Source organism: Trachypithecus francoisi, unplaced genomic scaffold (assembly GCF_009764315.1).
Source record: "Trachypithecus francoisi isolate TF-2019V2 unplaced genomic scaffold, Tfra_2.0 Lachesis_group0, whole genome shotgun sequence".
Lineage (NCBI taxonomy): Eukaryota > Metazoa > Chordata > Mammalia > Primates > Cercopithecidae > Trachypithecus > Trachypithecus francoisi.
This window is the reverse complement of record NW_022681453.1, coordinates 53,305,331-53,325,576: the sequence shown is the minus strand read 5'-3', so window position 1 is coordinate 53,325,576 and position 20,246 is coordinate 53,305,331. Positions and strand designations below refer to the sequence as shown.

The window sequence follows — 20,246 nt, the reverse complement described above, 5'->3', positions numbered from 1 at the left end:
AACACAATTTAATTATTTTTCATTAATGCAACAGTGTTCTAGAGGACCCAGGGCCTAATCTCACACAATCATCATAAAAGGACATGTTAACCCATACTACAAGAGCACACACAAAATATATCCGTCCCTACCCAGTCATCCACTGCTGTGTGCTCTCCCTCAGGAACCTCAAAGGTTCTCAGAAGAGACATCAGTGACCAGTCACAAATCTGAGCACCAAAAATGCAGTATATTCATTCCACCATAGTCTCACAGACTCTTGAAGAATCAGTATTTATGGCTGTACAACTAACTCATTATAAACTCACATGGGCAGAGTGGCTATTACAGAACATGTTATTTATGTCATGATGATAGGAATCTTAGGCTTAAAAAAAAGCACACACACACAAACACAACACACACACACAAAAACACAGACATACCTTCTTACAGGAGCTGAATGTGCCATCAGGCAGAAGGGGCCTTCGACGTCTCTCAGGGATAAAGGGTGAGCCAAAGCGAATGTAGTGTTTGGGGGTGGTGCAAATTAATGGGGAATGGATAAGACCTGGTAACATGTTTAGGGTCGTTGCCAGTACAGTTGGATCCGTCGTGATACGTAAAGGACACTCAACAGGGCACTCTTGCTTCTCTGCTTTGTCATTCAACCATTCTGTAACTAGATACTAATGTAAAAAAGAGATCATTAATTTAAATCAAGAGGTAGCAGTGTAGTTCATAAAGACAAATGTCATCTAGAAACTAGGACAGAGGGAGATGCAGCAGCTACAGTGTGAATTGGGCAACCAGAACACAAGGATATCTTCCTTCACCCTCTCCATGCCCACTAAGAGAGGAATAATTTCACCTATCAGTGATTTAAGCTGACTAAAAATAAGGTAACAGGTAGCAGGATGGCTCCAGCCTTTTATGTCAAAGCATTTTAGAACTTTCAATCTAATAATATTGAGATTAGTTTCTTCTGGGGATTATAGGTCCTCTCATTTCACTAAGACTTGTGAACCTGTGAACTTTTATAAGTCCACTTGCCAGACTGGACTTATGAAAGATGTATTTGTGACTCACCTTTTTGGTTTTGGGGTATTTAGATGCAGCACGGTTGACATGGGATCCAGTAATTGACACCACAGTTGGGTCAGACCCTGTTAATGGCCTGTTTTCTCCTGAACTGTCTATACTTCCAGCTTCAGTAGGAGTTACTAAACTGTTACTTCCTCCCTCTTCTAAGGCAGCTTGTGACAATTCTGCCTGCTGTGCATTGGCCTGTTTCTGACGCTTTAGTCTTTGGGCTGAACTGGTCCTGTACCGAGAAATTCGACTCTTCGGCCGGGGCCTAGAAGGCTTTGCTGGAGGTGGCTTGGGGACTGGTTTTTCTGCAGCAATATCCTGTAGCAATAGTAGGGTCAGATGTTTACCAAAAATGTTTTATCAGCAAACAGTCTAGTTTCCTATTCACTTTAAGCATTCAGAATGTCTACTGATGAAAACTATAAGGATTAGAAACACTAATTTAAAATATAATTCTTGGCCAGGTGCTGTGGCTCACGCCTGTAATCCCAGCACTTTGGGAGGCTGAGACGGGTGGATCACGAGGTCAGGAGATCGAGACCATCCTGGCTAACACGGTGAAACTCCGTCTCTAATAAAAATACAAAAAAATTAGCCGGGCGTAGTGGTGAGCGCCTGTAGTCCCAGCTACTCGGGAGGCTGAGGCAGGAGAATGGTGTCAACTCAGGAGGCGGAGCTTGTGGTGAGCCGAGATTGCACCACTGCACTCCAGCCTGGGTGACAGTGCGAGACTCCATCTCAAACAAACAAAAAAAAAGGTAATTCTTAAATGCAAAAATGTATACACTTAAATGAACTAAAGAGGCTAGGGACAAATGTTTGGGTTATTTCTATTTCTAATAAGCATTTATAAAATAGGCCAATGAAATGATTCCAGTTACACAGTTAATGGCCTTATTTATTGTGATACGGAGTGAAGGTGAAAAAACTGATTTTAAAAATTCCAAAAATTAGGTAATTGACATTAGCAAAGGTGAGGATGTCTAAGCTCTGAAGTCTTTTCAACTCTTACCCCTGCCTGGGAAGACCTCCGGGTATTCACACCAACACTCTGTGGGGTGCTTGGGATGGTAACATTTGAAGCAGAGTTGCTAACTTCAGATTCAAGGGCTTCAGTTTTTGTCTCTTCACCAACAGGGGTCTCTGAAGTGGTTGTAGTAATCTCTACATCAGAGTTGCTCTGTTCCAAAGGCTGATCTCGCCGCTTCTTTCTTTTCTCTAAGTTTTCAAAAGCATGCATGATGGCTTCTACCTTTCTATCTTCCCTGGTCTAGAAAGAAATAGTATTGGTGTAGAAGAAAGCTTCAAATGAGTACGAGGGCATAGCCTTTATAAAAGTATTTTTAATGGAAAGTTATAGAAATTCATTTAACTACCAGTAAGATGACACATATAACTTGGAAAACACAAGAAAAAACTAAAAATAAAATATTTCATTTTAAATGTGGGGAATAGTTGTAAATAAAGGCAAAGTCAAACACAAACTTTTCAAAAAGGGTCAATTATTTTGAAACTTTTTAATATGAAAACAGGATGGGTGCGGTGGCTCATGCCTATAATCCCAGTACTTTGGGAGGCCGAGGTGGGAAGATCACAAGGTCAGGAGACTGAGACCGTCTTGGCCAACATGGTGAAACCCCATCTCTACTACAATACAAAAAATTAGCCAGGCAGGCAGGGTGGCACAAGCCTACAATCCCAGCTACTTGGGAGGCTGAGGCAGGGGAATTGCTTGAACCCGGGAGGTAGAGGTTGCGGTGAGCTGAGATTGCGCCACTGCACTCCAGCCTGGCGAAAAACCGAGACTCGGTCTTTTAAAAAAAAAAAAAAAAAAAAAAGGTCATCAAATCAGGGTCATAAACACACAGGGCTGGTTTCAGCATAAAAGCAGAGAATTTTAGTTCATATGACTAAAAGGGTTTAAAAAAAATTCAAAACTCACACAAACCTAGAAAACTCCTAATTCAGAGCAAACCAACTATAATACATTTTGATTCTGACCAGCCAGTTTTTCGGAAACCAGACTGTTATTAAAAAAAACCTCTTAAAACCATCACTAGATACTAATCACTAGAAAACTACTGTGTGTACAGAGAAAAAGAAATCAAAGAATTATAATAAAATCTTTATTATGAAAAAGCCGAAATTATAACCTCCAGGTCAAATCAATGAGATGATACAAAGTTAAGAGAACAAAAGAACATGATGGAGGTAGCAGGAATAAGAAGGAGCAAAGGAATGTCACAGTACTCACCCTCCTGCTATGAGCTAGGTTCTCCTGGTCATCTATAACCTCTTCTTTCTCTTCTTCTGGTTTTTCTTCTGGATTGTCTACTTCCTTTAAGATAGAGGCAATATTCAGCTGTACTCAAGCTCTGAGAAAAAATCAGTCTGTTTTATTCTGGTAGCTTAAGACTCTCTATAACAATCTCTAATGCTTTCAAGTGTTAACTCATGTGAGGCCACATGGTAAACATAAATGATAAGCTCTATTCTTTGGTGCAAAACCAGCAAAGGATGTTTTTGACTTTGTAAAACAGAAAGAAATGAATGAATACAATACACCCACATTGATATAAAGGGCATTAAGTGTTACTATAGCTCCCCTACTTAAACCATGCGGCAACTCAGGTTCCCCTTCCTTCAGAGGATTGATGACATAGCATCATCATTTGACCAGGGGTGATTACCTCATGATCACTGGATACAGTTACTTTTTCTGGAACTTCTTGTGATTGCTGGTCATTATTCTCCTCTGGAGCCTCATTCTGCTGCTCCATCTCTAGCTCTTTCCGTCGTGCTTTTCTACGTCTAGTCTCTGCTCCAATGGTGGGTAGGCTTGGAGGAGGTGGTGGGAGCGGCAGTTCTGTAGCATTAGGATTCCTTTTTTGTATAGGACAATTCCGGTTTCCCTTGTGACAGGCACAGTCCACTTTATAATTACTGCTCCAAAGAAACAACCAAAATGCCTGTCTCAGTATCCCTGAAATTCAGTTACATTATCCATTTACCCTCTCAAAATATCAGCCCAGTAATTTCCTCTGATATAATCACTGAATAGGTTAAACAGAGAAATTAGAGAGTCCTATACTTTTGCTTTTCTTTTTATTGAAGATGGAGTCTCACTCTGTCATCCAGGCTGGAGTGCAGCGGTGCATCACAGTTCACTGTAACCTCTGCTTCCTGGGCTCAAGTGATCCTATTAACTCAGCCTCCTGGGTAGCTGGGACTACATGCCCAGCTAATTTTTTTTATTTTCGGCAGAGATGAGGTTTTGCCTTTTTGTCGAGGCTGGTCTCGAACTCCTGGGCTCAAGTGATCCTCGAGCCTTAGCCTCCCAAAGTGCTGGGATTACAGGTATGAGTCACCGCGCCTGATGTAACACTTTCAATATTCTGTCTTTCTCTGTGTAACCCCAATTCTACTCCATGGTCAGTGGGAAAAAAAAGAACACCCTCCCTAAATCCAATCCCCCTAGTGGTTTATTAGCTAGTTAGTAGGCAATGAATCAAGGATAAAGTGATGTGGCCGTACTCATCTTGTGCCCACCATTACATGTCCTCACTTTTACCTACTAATTCCCTACTTCTTAAAACCTTTTCTGGGCCGGGCGTGGTGGCTCACGCCTGTAATCCCAACACTTTGGGAGGCCGAGGTGGGCGGATCATGAGGTCAGGAGATTGAGACCATCCTGGCTAACATGGTGAAACCCCGTCTCTACTAAAAATACAAAAAAAATTTGCCGGGTGTGGTGGCAGGCGTCTGTAGTCCCAGCTACTCGGGAGGCTGCAGCAGGAGAATGGCGTGAACCCGGGAGGCGGAGCTTGCAGTGAGCTGAGATCCAGCCACTGCACTCCAGCCTGGGCGAAAGAGCGAGACTCCGTCTCAAAAAAAAAAAATAAAATAAAAAAAAAAACCTTTTCTTTTCATTTTCCTTGATGAATTAAACAGAACATCTTTTTTCTTATACCTGGGCCAAACATCACGTTACCACATAACCTCTATTTTGCCCCAAATGACCAAGGAACAAAAACCATATACTTTATAAAATCCACCACATATTCATCTATGAATTGCCATTTATGGTTTTCTGCACTGTCATATACAGCTAGATAACATGGTTTCTGTGGACAGGGTGGATCTTTAAATCCCACTCCTAGCTTTATAAGGGTATAACTGACAAATTCTATTTTTTATTTAAAAAAAAAAAAAACATTAAATTCTATTTTTCTTTAAGATGGAGTCTCCCCTGTTGCCAGGTTGGAGTGCAGTGGCGCGATCTTGGCTCACTACAGCCTCTGTCTCTCAAGTTCAAGTGATTCTCCTGCCTCAGCCTCTCGAGTGGCTGGGACTACAGGCGTGTGCCACCACGCCTGGCTAATTTTTGTATTTTTAGTAGAGACAAGGTTTCATTGTTGGCCAGGATGGTCTCGATTTCCTGATCTCGTGATCCGCCCACCTCAGCCTTCCAAAGTGCTGGGATTACAGGCATGAGCCACTGTGCCTGGCCTAAATTCCCATTTTATATGGTCCCTGACATAAGTACTCAGCACATAACAACAGGATGCTATTTTAATTTTCAGGAGTATCTCATACATATATATCCATTTTGCTATTCTTGCTAAGAAGGCATACGTGAAAACACTTTTGTCAGGAAACTTGTGAGCAGTATCATATAAGGTATCCATATCTCTAAAAAAAATCTTGTCTTTTCCTTTACAATTTCTAGGCAGAAAATTCATTAGTCATGGAAAGATTAAGTAAACAAAGGAAAAGGCAAGAAACAAAGCAGACTTTAGAGTGAATAGCTTAATATATAAGACAAGGACATTCATGTTAGAAAAGGTTTTTGAGATCTTACCAGTTACTATACTCATAATCAAATGCTATGGTGACCTCAGCATCCTTGGTGATGGCAGACACAGCATAGATGCACAGGTGAATCATCCCATCTGCAATCATGTGTCGCACCTGTGTGAAAAGGCATCTGGTTGGATTTTTCACAAAGACCATGAACTTTCCATAAGAGAAAAAAAACCATACTTTCTCTCTATTTTAGAGTTATAGTAATCTCTATTTAACTCAATCTTTTTATCTGAAACTATTATACTGTACTGGCTTGAAAATTTATGATACTTCTTGAAATACGTGGAGAAACCTTGAGATGTTAGAAATCAGGGTAAAAGTCTCTACTTTTACATCTTTTTTTTTTTTTTTGGAGATGAAGTCTTGCTCTGTCGCTCAGGCTGGAGTGGAGAGGCACGATCTCGGCTCACTGCAACCTCTGCCTCCCGGGTTCAAGCAATTCTCCTGTGTCAGCATCTTGAGTAGCTGGGAATACAGGCACATGCCACCATGCCTGGCTGATTTTTGTATTTTTTTTTTAGTAGAGACGGGGTTTCACCATGTTGGCCAGGCTGGTCTCGAACTCCTGACCTTGTGATCTGCCCGCCTCAGCCTTCCAAAGTGCTGGGATTACAGGCATGAGCCACCGCGCCCAGCTGCTTTCACATCTTATAGCTGTTTCCAGCTCCACCAGAGAATTAAAATTCCTTAGCCAGTAAGTAAAGCTCTGTGGATTTTCTTGCTTTATTTGATGTGGCTGCTCTGAGTAATGCATTCTAGAAATGCCTAGATCCTCTCATAGAACACTACTTACTAAAATCTAAAGAAGCTGCAACCAAATAACTTAGTTAGGCCTGATGACATCTACTTACACCGTATAGCAATTTCTTTAATACAACTACACTTGATTTTCTTATCCAGTCTAGCTTTCTCCTTAGCAAATGCTAACTTGCTCTTTTCTATTTCTGCCTTCTCTAAAGAAAATTCTTTCCTCGTTCCCATTTTCTCAGTATAAAAGCACCATTACTTTTGTTTTTCACCTCTCACAACGAAATATCACGACTATTATCTACAGACCTTTATCTGAGTGAAGTTTTCACACTGTTTCTTCAGTAAGCTTGTCATTTGATGGTTCCAGTCAAAGGGAAGTTGCTACAGATATCTTACCTCTGCATTTGGTGTACATGATCTTCTGATGAACCGAGCATCATTACCGAAAGTACGGGCATCCACACACATCTCTACACCATTGAATTTTGAGTAGAAGAGCACAAAGGGGTATGGTCTAGGGATATAATGAAAATTCCTGTAATTCTCAACACAAATAAGAAGGCCACCCCATGACTCCAAATATGAAGCATATGCTGAGAGAAGCAGCAGCAGTCTTTTACAATGCCTAAACTTGGAAAACAAAGTTTTTCACATGCTTGTCTGCTTTTGATTAAAGAACAAGCACAAAGCAAGGAATGCTTGGCTTGGAAAGGAGTTGTCACCACTTTGTACATTAAACAATTTGCAGATTTACTTGTACTTCTCTACAAATAGCAGACAGGCGTGAGCTTATCTGAGCTGTGATTTTTTTCTCCCAAGAGCATCCTATCAAACAGAATGATTTTTACAACAACACTGGTCAACCAGGTCCACCTTAGCCCTCACTACTTAATGAATGATGTTCTTACTTTTTGAAGAAATGCCCATTGACCTCAAATTGCTGTCGTAACATGACTTTCCCACGATACTCTATTATAAGAGTGTCCAAAGCCAAATCTCTTGCAGCCCTCAGGATCTTCCGATGCTTTTGAACACGAGTGACTCTTCCCAGCTGTAACTGAATAAAACCAGAGCAGTAACATTACACAACAGCAAGAACACCTTAGTAGACACTCAAATTATTCCAAAATTAAGGAAAACATGCTAACATTTTCAGGTTTTATCTGTATATGTTAAATTTAGATCAATGATGAGAAATTTTAAAATGTGACAAAAGCTCAATTTTTCTAAGAGACATACTACATCTAGTGAAACTGCCTCCCCAGGAAAGGCAAGATAAAAAAAAAAAAAACCCAAAAACACAAACAAACAAAAACAAAACAAAACAAAAAACACAAAAAATCATGATTAAAATTTCAGTGACTCTATCTCTAAAATAAAGTTGAGAAAGAACATGCTTAACTTTCTATAAATCTTAGATAATTCGTACCTAGGTTATATAAAATTTCCCATACTAAGTCATCTTTTTTTTTTTTAAAAGAGACAGGGTCTCACTGTCACCCAGGCTGGAGTGCAGTGGTGCAATCATAACTTACTATAACCTCAAATTCATTCAAGTGATCCTTCCACCTCAGCCTCCCCAGTAGCTGAGACTTACAGGTGTGTACCATCACAACGGCTAACTTTTAATTTTTTTGTAAAGAGAGGGTCTCACTATGTTGTAGGCTGGTCTTGAACTGCTGGCCTCAAGCAATCCTCCCACCCTGGCTTCTTGCCAAAATGTTGTATTCTAGGAGTGAGCCAATGCACACAGCTTCAATTCATCTATTTTTTATTAATAAAGGTAGTTTAAAAATATGTATCCAGATAGTTTCCAGTTAATATAACCTACTTTTGGTTACATATGATCAATACCTGTCTAATCTGTTATTCTATGGCCTTGTACATTTGGAAGGAACAGTAATTCCAATCCATTACCCTCTTTCTGGGTTCTTAAAATTTCAGATACTTAGAGAGTCTTCAACCCTTTGGTGCTTACCTGCATTTGGGAACCAATAACTGTGTTATTACAGGCCAATTCAGTCTTATTAATAGTGTCTAAAATAGTAGGTTTGCCCACAAATTCCTTGCTAGAATGTAGGTGTTGTTCAAGGGCGTTCTGTACATCTGCACTGTACTGATTAGTGAAAGCTTCTTCATACTGGTCAGTCCATAGTCTTATCCGATTTTCCCAGCCCTCAGTTGTATTCTCATCTAAATTCTGTGCTTCAGAGGGAGAATTCTGTAGAAAACAAATTAAGGGAGGTTAGTAAAGTCCATGCATAAATAGGGGGTTGGGAATGGGGGTGGGACAAGTTGGGGTTCCAGAGAAAATTTATCACTTGGCAACTGATGTGGCATAAAAGAGTAATGGACTGGGAGTCAGAGGATCTGGTTTCTATCATGCTTTTGTTACCAATGAGAGGTGAGACCTTGAACAACTTCTTTAAATGGGGAAGCTCAGTTTCTCCATTTATAAAGTAAGAAATTAATTGGGATCATAGTTTCACCCCATCACTGTGATTTTATGACCATTTTAAAGTCATAAAAATCAATTTTCTTATCAAAAGACTGACATCAAGTTCATAAGAAAATCTTCATAAAAATGAACAGCAGAGACCTCACATTTACCACTGCTTAAATTTTTCATACTCACTCTGTAGTTGGTGTTAGCCCAAATTGGTTTTTTGACTATTCTCCAGGAGAATGAATGTTTTTGTGTCACTTATTATTTTCATAATTCATGTTCATTCTAAACCTACATATGACCTTAATCAGTCAATCAATCTCATCAATCCAATCATAATCTTACTACCCATATAAAAAGTTATTATTTGAGTATATCTTTCTAACACCCTATTTTCAAAATTTTAAATTACCACATTCTAAATAATCTGAAGAGGTGAAGTGAGGGGAGAGGAGTAGGTAGGGAGAATACAGAAAATGTCTAAGAGGTACTTTGCTATACTCCTTTAGGAAAACCATTGCCCTCTATGGTGACAGTATTGAGAAAAGATTACAACAAATTAGGAACAGCTTCCTAGGCAGACAGTGCCTGAGCTACAAAGACAAAGCTTAAGCCCAATACATGCTCTCCTCCATGGTGTTCAAGACTTAAGTGCCATCAGAAAACAAAACAAACACTGACAGTAATGATGTCATGCTAGTGATGATTAGAAGGAAAAGACACTGTAGTACCAAAGCTACTTGAAAATCCATGTCCACATTAAACTTGCAAACAGGCACAACAAAATTAAATATACTTTCCATGAATGGCACAGAAAACACGGATGCTTATCATAACACTTTCTTTTGCCACTTTTGCATCACTGTTGCTGACTGATTATTGTCTACTATCCTTTCTGCAAGGAACAGGAGTATGGAAGAAAAAAATCAATACTATTGTTTCCACATTTCTTACTAGAGTCCAAAAGACTGAACAATAAACAAAGGGATCTAAAGAAACACGTAAGGCCAACATACTGACAATCAGATTATCACCTGCTTGACATCAGTAGCAGTTATGCAAAAGAATAGTGCAAAATCTTAGGCTTAACTGAGCTTACAGACTAGTGGGATTGGCAGTGTTCAAACAATATTCCCAGCTTTAAGTAGCAATCATTAAACTTGCGACTTGGTAAGTGTACTGTATTCTGGAAGTCTCTGTCACAGTATTAGCCATTGTTTACTAATCTCACTGTGTGTTTATTCTGCTGTCCCATCCTTCAAGGCATTAGAGACTCTACCTCGGTTGGGTTTAGAGTAGTGGTTCTCAATTGAGGGAAATTTTGCACCCACGTGACATTTGGTAATATCTGAAGACACTTTTGATAATCTCAACTGAGTGTATGAGTGTTACCGGCATCTACTGGGTAGACACCAGGGATTCTGTTCACATCTTGAAAGCACAGAACAGTCCCTTCCACAACACAGATTTGGTCCAAACAGTCAGCAGTGTCAAGACTGAGAAACCCTGATTTACAATTAAGTCTTCAGTAGGGAACCTGCTCTTGACACTGGGATTAAAAATCCAAATGACATGTTTTTTTCTAATTCTTAGGGCTCCCACCTGGAACACTGGAGGAGTTTTAAACTAGTAATTCTGAGCATAAAATTTATAACTCAACTTAGAATTAAAAGACTCAAAATGACTAGTAATTGTTTTTTTTTCTGTCTAAATTTTAACACACCTATGAGGCTGTCATCCTACCAAAACTGAAAGCAAAATATGGGGTTTATGTGCAGTTTTCTGGTAGAGCCAGTCTATAGCTTTCAAAAGGTTTCGAGCTTCTGGAGATGAGTTATGATAGTTGCTTGATGAGAGAAAAGCATTTAGTAGCCGGGATTAGGGCAATTATCTGCCTCCAAAGTCTATTTAAAAGGCCCCTCTCTAAGCAAATGAGACAAAAATAAAGGGGCAGCTAAAGCAAACTTGGCCACTTGCAGGAGACAGATCCAGCAAAGAAATGATTATTTTGTCTTCCAAGACACATCCCAGGCCTCTGATGCTCTCCCAACACTTTCACAGGTATGTGCAAGTCTGTTTACAGATATTAAGTGAGGTCTTTGAACTTTAGGTAAAGTGCTACCTGTAATCTTTGCTAACACCAGTCACATTGGTGCTGCACATAAAACAATCCTAAAAAAGCTTATCCTTACTGAATTTTTTTTTTTGAGATAGAGTCTTGCTCTGTTGCCCAGGCTGGAGTGGTGTGATCTTGGCTCACTACAACCGCCGCCTCCTGGGTTCAAGTGATTCTCCTGCCTCAGCCTCCCAAGTAGTTGGGACTACAGGTGCCTCCACCATGCCTGGCTAATTTTGGTATTTTTAGTAGATACGGGGTTTTACCATGTTGGCTAAGCTGGTCTTGAATTCCCGACCTCAGGTGATCAACTTGCCTTGGTCTTCCAAAGTGCTAGGATTACAGGCGTGAGCCACTGAGCCTGGCCTTACAAAAGATTTTAATGTTTATGCCCTATAACTCTCAACAGGAAAGAGCTTGCTTTTGTATCATTTAAGAATATGAATACTTATAAACTCGAATTTAATTCTAATTAAATGCTTTGAAGCCCTCAGTAATAATTTGGGAGGTATGTTTTCCTCCTATATATATATATATATACACATAGGTAAAGGAGGATACCAGACAGCATCATCAAATCTCCTTTTGGCAAACTGTTTTTAATCAACCAGCACCTAACAGTTCTTTTAAACCATTCCACATAATTGCTCTATTCTCCAAGTTCTTTACAAAGTCATACCTCATAAACTCTTTTATTTGATATCTTAAGAAACACGCTAGCATTATCTAAGTCTTTTCCATCAAACAGATATGCTAAGAGAAAACAGTAATTCTTATCAGTAATACAAGCTTCCTGCAATTAAAGCCCACACAGTGCTAGGGTAGATGCACAAGAGATCCTATATCATTACCAGAAAACTCCACTCCTAAGGTTGAGTTCAATCACAGTGACAGAATATACCAGCCTCATGTTGTTTGGAAAAATGTCACTTACCCCCTACAAAAGCAATGCATGAAAAACCAATCAATGAAGGCTGATTACAGAAAGGGAAAATATTTCAGAAAATGGCCAAGAAAATCTACTTTGGAGAAAAGCTCTATGAAAACTGAATGGCAACAACTACAAACTAATGAAAAGCAGACTCCAAGATTCCCAGACCATCAGTGTCAGGAAAGAAGCTGACCAAAATGCAAGATCACAGTGAAGTAAAAACACAGCATCAGCGAAGATTACCCCTTACCTTCATCCGCAAGGACTTCCGGGATCCCTCTCGAAATGCCTATCCCAAGGAGGAAAACAAGTAGAACAAACAAAACTTGGTACCAAGAATGACAGTTATACCTATCTGAGACTAAAACTAAGGCACAAACTAGTGTTCTATTCTGTCCCCGTTTCTCTAGGTAAAAAATACAATAGAATTCCCCAAACTATTATCAAGAATAGGGGTAGCTCAAGGCCAATGAACTCTGAGACTAATTTTAATACTTTCTACTGTGAAGCTAGGTAATTAACAGGGAAGAGCATGCTCTCTTAAATCCTATATGCACCTCTGATACTAAGAGAAAAAGTAAATAAAAAAAACGTTAAAGTTGCAGATTTACCAGTTTTGCAACTAAGAAGGAAACAAAGACCAATCCCCTTAACAAGGGGTGAACAAGTCACCTAGAAGCAACAAAGTTGCTGTGATGGGGAAGAAAGAACACAAACCAGAAGTTTCTCCCGGAGACTTTTTAGCTGAGAATACAGGAAAGTGACCATGACACTGAGGAAGCCTAGACCATTCAAGAGATGTTTCCTGATTTTTATTTTTTTTGAAACAAGGAAAAACAATCAACCCAAAGATATGAGGCATGTAACCAGGACAAGAATTTCAGACTGTACTTTGGGACTGAGAGGTGGGGAGATACCGTAAGGATAGTGGAAGCCTAGACTTGAGGCTGCAACACATATTGGCTTGTGCCAGGTAGGGCTGGAATTTCATACCTGGGATGGGGGCTGGAGTAGAAGAAACTTTGAGCCAGTAGTGATGATATGGTGTGGCAGAAGAGAGGTTTGTCTACATGTACATAACACAGATTAGCTGATTTTTGCAAGTAGAACAAAAGTGGCCCTTCAAATACCTTGGTCAAACTTCTTAAAAGAATTCTGGTGCATTCTTGCTCCAAAATTTGAGCTATTTTAGACACTTCTATTTATTTTTACCCTACATACCTTGATTTTCTTTGTCTTTGGTGCTGCACGACCCTTTTCTGGACTCTTTTTCCGCTTCTTGGGTTTGGTTCTTCTAACAGTTAAGGTGATGCTTGTAGGTGTGTGCTGTGTTGCTGTATACAACACAGTGGAAGGAGAAAGCTCCTCATCCCAGCTTTCTGTTGCACTGCTATCCCCACCTGAAAAACGATGATTTATTAGTTCAGGTACTAATAGCCTCAAAAGTATATTAAAAGTAGCTTATTGTTTTAGATGTGCACCACATACAGTAAGTCATTACTTACATTATTAACTCTCATCATCTGTAAAGCAACGTTAAGTACCCATCTTCCTTATGAAAACAAGATTCTATGTCATTGGCATTAAGCATATAAACCCTATTCCTCATGGTATCTATTTCTCCCCTTGTATTCAGTCTCTAAGCTTCACTGACTCAATCTATAACAATTTGAGACTGGCTAATTTTTAAAAGAGGGATCCATATTTTTGGTGTTCACAAGGAATGCTTTGCTACAGGGCTAAAATGTTCCCAATACATTTTGTTTACAATGGGAGAACTATACTGTGGTCTTGAGAGGACTTCTATCTCTTTCTGTGAAAAGAGCTGGCTGGGGGACCATGGGAACTTATAAGAGAGGTCTTTTTTTTTTTTTTTTTTTTTTTGAGACGGAGTTTTGCTCTTGTTGCTTAGGCTGGAGTATAATGGCGCAATCTCGGCTCATGGCAACCTCCGCCTCCCTGGTTCAAGCGATTCTCCTGCCTCAGCCTCCCGAGTAGCTGGGATTACAGGCATGCGCCACCACATCTGGCTATTTTGGATTTTTAGTAGAGACGGGGTTTCTCCATGTTGCTCAGGCTGGTCTCAAACTCTCGACCTCAGGTGATCCGCCTGCTTTGGCCTCCCAAAGTGCTGGGATTACAGGCGTGAGCAATTGCACCCGGCCAAGAGGGGTTCTTAAAACGAACATTCAGATCACAGAATATTTATATGTCAAACTGTGGACCTAACCCATCTTCCGCTCACCTGATATGTTGTCCTGCTTCCGCCGATGAAGTCTAATAACCTTCCCCCTGCTCATTCCCCTAAAGAGGGAAAATAAACTTAAAGTAGTCCTTTCAACAGCATGCATCACATCATAGCACACATGGGCGAAGTGTCTCTGCATATGCTACCCCCTCCCTCCCACCTACCAAATGTTTCCAGGACATTAAATTTCATATCAAATTCAATAGCTTTAACATCAATCTCTCATTCCTTGTTGTCAGCAATTCTCACCTAGTGCAGAGAATTCGAGCCAAGGAGCACTAAGGAATCATCTACATTAACAAACACAAGAAAGAATACTTTGAGCTTTTCCCTACTTGTAAGAAACCCTAATCCCAGCAACCCAGACTTAAATTTAGATGGAACAGGATCTTACCTGCACTTGTCACAGTTGAGAAGGAAGCCATCCTGAGAAAGACCACAAGGACACCAGGTAGGTACAGTCTCTCCTTCAGAGTTCGGGCTGTCTCCACAGCGTTCCTCTACGGGCGACGGCAGGCCATTCAGGTCAGAACGAGGGATGATCGTCTGGACAGGGGGAGAAGCAGGAGGTGTCGGAGGAGGAGGGGCTCCGTAATTATGATCCTGAAAATAAGATTTTTTAAATCAACAGTGTCCAAACACTGGCCCCTCTCTCCCCTAAAGTATGGTACATATGGAAAGAAAGAAGAAAGTAGTACCCTTCGTTTTTTGGCTTCAACCAGGAAAGTGATAAAACAAAATGCCAAGGTCAACTGGGACATAAAAACAAGAACAATGATGCAGGGCTAGACGTCCGCTGGAGTCAGGGAAGTGCAAAAGGGGCAACTTCGTCATGCTGCATATAAACATTTCAAGAAAGTCACAATGTATAAGAATGGATTACACTCCAGGAAGATCACTGTTCTGGAGAGAAACAAATGCATACTCACAGCATAAGGCAGTCCTCGACACCCATGCCTCTGAGTGGTCCCATAATTATGAGTGGAATACACGCTCTTCTCATTAACTGCTGGACTAGCCTCCACAGATTCAGGGCTGCACAAAGGCGAAAAGCAATGCATGATAGCATAACACCTAATCTTCCCTTAAACTAACACTTCATTTCCCATTCTAACCCCTCCTCTTTCCACAACCACTAGCCACTAGGATAAGAGAAAGAACTCAGTGAAACAATCTTATTAACATAACTAAACCTATAAATAACAGTAGGAGTGTTATTAAATGTGGATTTGTGTGTAACATGAAGCCAGTACAGGCAGATGTCTGAAGGCAGGCACCTGAGATACAAGGTGTCCCTAATGACAAACACAAACGTACCAGCTGAGCGGGGAGTTTCCCCTAGAGAAGCCACTCTGGGCTGGTTTAGACTCAGAACTATTCTTCTTAATTGGATCTCTTAATACTTCCATGAAACCTCACATGACATTTGCAGTGAGTGAGATGATGAAAGTGCCTTCTGCACTGCCCCAGGGACCAGGCCCTCTTCCATTCACTACCAAGACAGGATACCCTGAAGAAAGTACAGGTAAAAACAATGGCATCTTATATTTATCATACCTCTCATCTTGACGAACCCCCAACACCTTTCAAATATTAGAGTAATAATTTCTCATCCACCAATGACATGCAAGCATATTAAGGACAAAATAATTTATCAGCTGCATGATAATACCATAGAACTTCAAAATAAAAACTAAACTGGAAAGTTATGTTAGTCTAGTGACAAGTAATAACAACAGTAATGGCCACCATTGTGAACTGTCCATTATTTGTTAGGTGCTTTATATATCTATTAATACAATTTCAGCAACCACTAAACATGGTATATACCCCATTTTTACAGAGGGGGAAGATGTGGTGGTGAAATTACATGACTTCCCCAAGGTTACATATTGACACAGCTAAGATTTGAAACAAAGGCTGTCTGACTCCAAAGTCTATGCTCTTTCCACTACAGAAACGAGGATGACATTCAGTCCTTTAAAGAAAATTATTTGAGACCTTTATTAACCAGGCTTAGTGAGAAGCTTGGTTTAGTATCTTTTTGTACCTTTTGTGAGCAGAAAATAAACTATTCAAGCACAATGTATTATTGTAGAATTATACATGTATTCAAACTTAGAAAATTAACGTAAGCCTTTACAATAAAAAGGCTTTGATGGCAAAGGATAAAATTCAGGTTTATGGGAAGCAAGAACTTCAACTCTGATTGTTACCTGGTTAGGTTTTAGGGAATACTGAAGGATAATTCAAAAATACAAAGTTTGTACAGCTTTGCAGAATAGAATAGTAGTTTGTAATTTATATTAATTAGAACACAGATTCACAAATTAGAAACTCCGATGATTGGTATAACACAAACTTAGAGATTAATGGGTCTTTCAGGGAGTCAAATAATGCATATTGTTTGCTTGAAATAACAGACATTTTTTCCTGCTTAGAGATATACAATATATAGTATGGCAGGAATAAGTGTGCAGTTCAATGTGGTGCAATGTCAATTGAGAAGTGAGGGATCAAAGAAAATTCTGAGACATGTATCCAACTCACCCAGTTATATGCTCCAAAACTGTGAGAAGGGATCTTATTAATAACAGCAAAGGAAATTTCTAGGTGAAGAAGAACTTTAGACAGAGGAAAGTATTCTCTGTTAGTGAGGTGCATGCATTTTATTACTTAAAAGTGTCTGCAAGATGGGAACAGGAGGAGGGGTACATCAAGAATGCAGGTCAGTATTCTTGAGAAAAAGATGATCTGAACATGGCTCACTGAGAGGCAATCATCTCTGAGTATTAGGAAACAGGTGGGGTTTCCTAAATGAAACCAAAGGCAGACAAGCAATAATAAAATGAAGGTATAATTTAGTTTCTATGATGGACAGTTAAAAGAAAGTAATAAATTTATACAACATTGTTAATTTACTAGGTACATTACAAAACAAGTATTCCAAAAGCTGTATATATTTTATATAGATTTTGTACCACTGAACACATGGAGTGAAACATGATAGCTGTTTACTAGGAATGGATTTTTTTTGGGGGGTGGGGACAGGAAAAAGGAAAGTTGCATGAAATCAAAGATGGCCATGGAGATGGAGCTATGCTGGTTGTATCTTACCCATCTCCAAACGGGTAAATATGAACATATGCACTTCATGTGCAAGTCTAGGGAATAAAAATAAAATGTATATTGTGGAGGTTAAAAGGCCATCGTATTGCACAATACTTTCTAGTTAAGCACAGCATTGAATATATTGCTGTGCATGCCAAATTTAAAATTTAAACTCTTATCTTCTGATGAAGAAACTCTGCAATTTCCATATTGGTTACTGATTAAATACATAGTTAGACATTGACAGGTAACTATAAGATTTCCTAAAATATTCCTTGATATATATACTGGTTTTTATATTTAAAAATATGAATTAAAAATTTGGAATGGAATTACATCTCTTTAGCAGTCAAACACTTTATGCAAATCTAATTACAGCCTTTCTTCTCCTATCACTGAATTGGACACATACACAGAAACCAGGCTCACAACAGATATACTCCATCAACTGTGTTCTAAGTACAACATGCAACCCAGCTGCTATCATGCCATTTCTTGGAAAACGCCTGAAATTCTGTAATGGTAGAATTGGAAATTCAGAAAAATCTTTGCTTTGCTTGTTACATCTACAAATTTTCCTACAAACACACACAAAAATAAATGCATATTGCATATAGTTGCCATCAGATTTAAAATCCTATGAAGTCTAGGTCTAGTTGAGTATGCTGCACTTAATACCGGGTTTAATCTGAAAGTGCCCAGAACAGCGAAATAGGCATGATGAAACATTAATAAATATTAATAATTTAACAGAATGGTATGTAGCTAGTTATTGACATTCTTTCTCTTTGTAGAAATGCGTAACTATGTAGCCAGTTACGACCACAGTATCAGAAATCTGTCTGGAGATCATGAAAGAAAATGTTTCAGGAAATCCTAGAATACGCTGGTGTTAACAGAGACAGTGCAGTCACATTTGTAGACCAGAAGTATTTTTATTTCTGGAATTACTCCTGGACGCCCTAGCAGTATTTACGGGCAGTCATGTCTATACTTTGGGGAAAACACCAATTGTAAGATTAACTGCTCTGGGTCTTTTACCTACTAATTCCAAACTTACTGGTTTAACCTCTTTGTTGAAATTTCTCACAAATGTTAATGCTATCTACATAGTTAGACAATCTACATAGTACCACGTTAGTAGCCGACTTTATAAAAACCTATAAACACAATACAACTGGGCTACCTACTAATGCAGGAAGAGTTTTAAGTATTTATTTGGGGAAAGAGTTGTAAAATGGTAAGTCTCAGTTACTGACATAACTAAATACCTTTTGCATGCAAAAAAACCCAAACCAAAATAAAACAAAAAAAAAAAAAAAAAAAGAAAAAAGCTCTAGAAGAAACAAATCAACCCTTCCCCACTCCCAACCCTCCTTTCTCCTTTTTATATGGGAAAAAGCCCAAACGCTGCTTTCCATTTTAGACTACCCCAGAATATTATACACTATTTCTCAGGGTAGCTTTAAGTCTTCCTCTTTAAGGAACTCAGTCAACAGGTAAGTTATATTAGGTGGCTTTATGAAGAAATATACACAATCTTTAATAATATTGTTTTAAGGAAGAAAACCACTATTAATCAGGGTTGCCATTCAACCCAGAAATCAGGTACAGTTGCTTTGCTTTGCTGAAGGGGGACGCATCCCCGGGGACTGTGAAAATGGCAAGAGAAACAGGGGAATTAGAGCAACACCCACCTCACTCAAGAAGTGGCTGTGGGATCAAGAGTCTGAACTGGACCTGAACATATTCAAAACACCAGGATTTTTCCAGCCCAGACCCTAATCCCTGGTACTGCCTGGAATAGACTTGGCTTCTGGGGGTGTGCTGCCCCCTAGGCCCCTTGGGTCTCTTTCGCTGGACTTTCACATCCTGGTGTAGTGCCACTTCGTCTTGAAAGGTAGGGGGCTTCCACTTCCTTTCTGTAAGCAAGGAAGATTGGGTACAAGGGAGGTAAAAGGACAACAGGGGGAATCTGTGAGCAGGGGGAATCTTGGACAACTTAAAAGAGAAGGGATACAAAAGACTAAAAATTTAAAAACTGTGAATAATATATATAAAAGTTGTATAATGAAGGCCTACCTTCATTGTCATTTGTCAATTACATTCTTCAAGAATTGAGAGTATAATTTTAGGGATTGGGCCTTTGGACAAACTCTGAATTCCTAAAGCTGCTCTTAGCTGAAACGAAAGTTTGGTACCACTGATTTTGAAGGTCCTCTTTCTAGGCAATGAATATTATAAAAATAAACAGATGCCACTGCTCTCCATGTTTTCTACCCCAGATGTCAGAAGGTCTAGGCAACCTGCCCATATAGTTTCGACCCCTTTACTCTAGAACAATGGGAAGTACATAGGAAGAGGACTTCAAGGAAAATCAGTTGGAAAGAACACCTTATCTCCCTCCACCAGAATAATCATTAACTCTACAGAAGCAGGTAGTAATACCTACTTTATTCTAATTTTCCCCACCCATTAAAATAAATGAAAATGAATTCCTACTTTGCAACTTTGGTTCTATTAATTATTTGCCCAGAAATACCCCTCTGAAAACTCTTCCTTCCCCTTCTAATTCCTTTTTTCCTCCAGCTTCAATGGGGGTAAAGGGAAAGGTCTAATGTTAATTATAGTGGGACAGGATCTGGTTAAGAAAATACTACGTATTATCTTATTAGCTATCCATAAGAAAGTTGTCTCCACACAGACT

General features: G+C 39.4%; 1 protein-coding gene across 20 annotated transcripts in view; it reads right to left on the bottom strand.

Annotated features, from left to right (window-relative positions):
* Window positions 1-20,246, bottom strand: part of SETD5 (SET domain containing 5) — an 83,313-nt gene that overhangs the window by 28,937 nt on the left and 34,130 nt on the right. For 3 of the 20 annotated variants that reach the window (XM_033210539.1, XM_033210538.1, XM_033210540.1), the window contains 14 exons: window positions 15,358-15,463; window positions 14,823-15,031; window positions 14,426-14,484; window positions 13,402-13,580; window positions 12,431-12,469; window positions 8,666-8,908; window positions 7,596-7,744; window positions 7,084-7,201; window positions 5,933-6,042; window positions 3,762-4,014; window positions 3,326-3,409; window positions 2,084-2,341; window positions 1,069-1,389; window positions 426-668 (listed from right to left, as the gene is read on the bottom strand). In XM_033210539.1, coding sequence (XP_033066430.1) covers window positions 426-668; window positions 1,069-1,389; window positions 2,084-2,341; window positions 3,326-3,409; window positions 3,762-4,014; window positions 5,933-6,042; window positions 7,084-7,201; window positions 7,596-7,744; window positions 8,666-8,908; window positions 12,431-12,469; window positions 13,402-13,580; window positions 14,426-14,484; window positions 14,823-15,031; window positions 15,358-15,463 — 2,371 coding nt within the window. Of the gene's footprint in view, window positions 1-425; window positions 669-1,068; window positions 1,390-2,083; window positions 2,342-3,325; window positions 3,410-3,761; window positions 4,015-5,932; window positions 6,043-7,083; window positions 7,202-7,595; window positions 7,745-8,665; window positions 8,909-12,430; window positions 12,470-13,401; window positions 13,581-14,425; window positions 14,485-14,677; window positions 14,719-14,822; window positions 15,032-15,126; window positions 15,329-15,357; window positions 15,464-15,745; window positions 15,939-19,236; window positions 19,462-20,246 lie in introns of those variants that run through there. The other 17 variants (XM_033210536.1, XM_033210542.1, XM_033210554.1 and 14 more) reach the window with 14 other exon arrangements.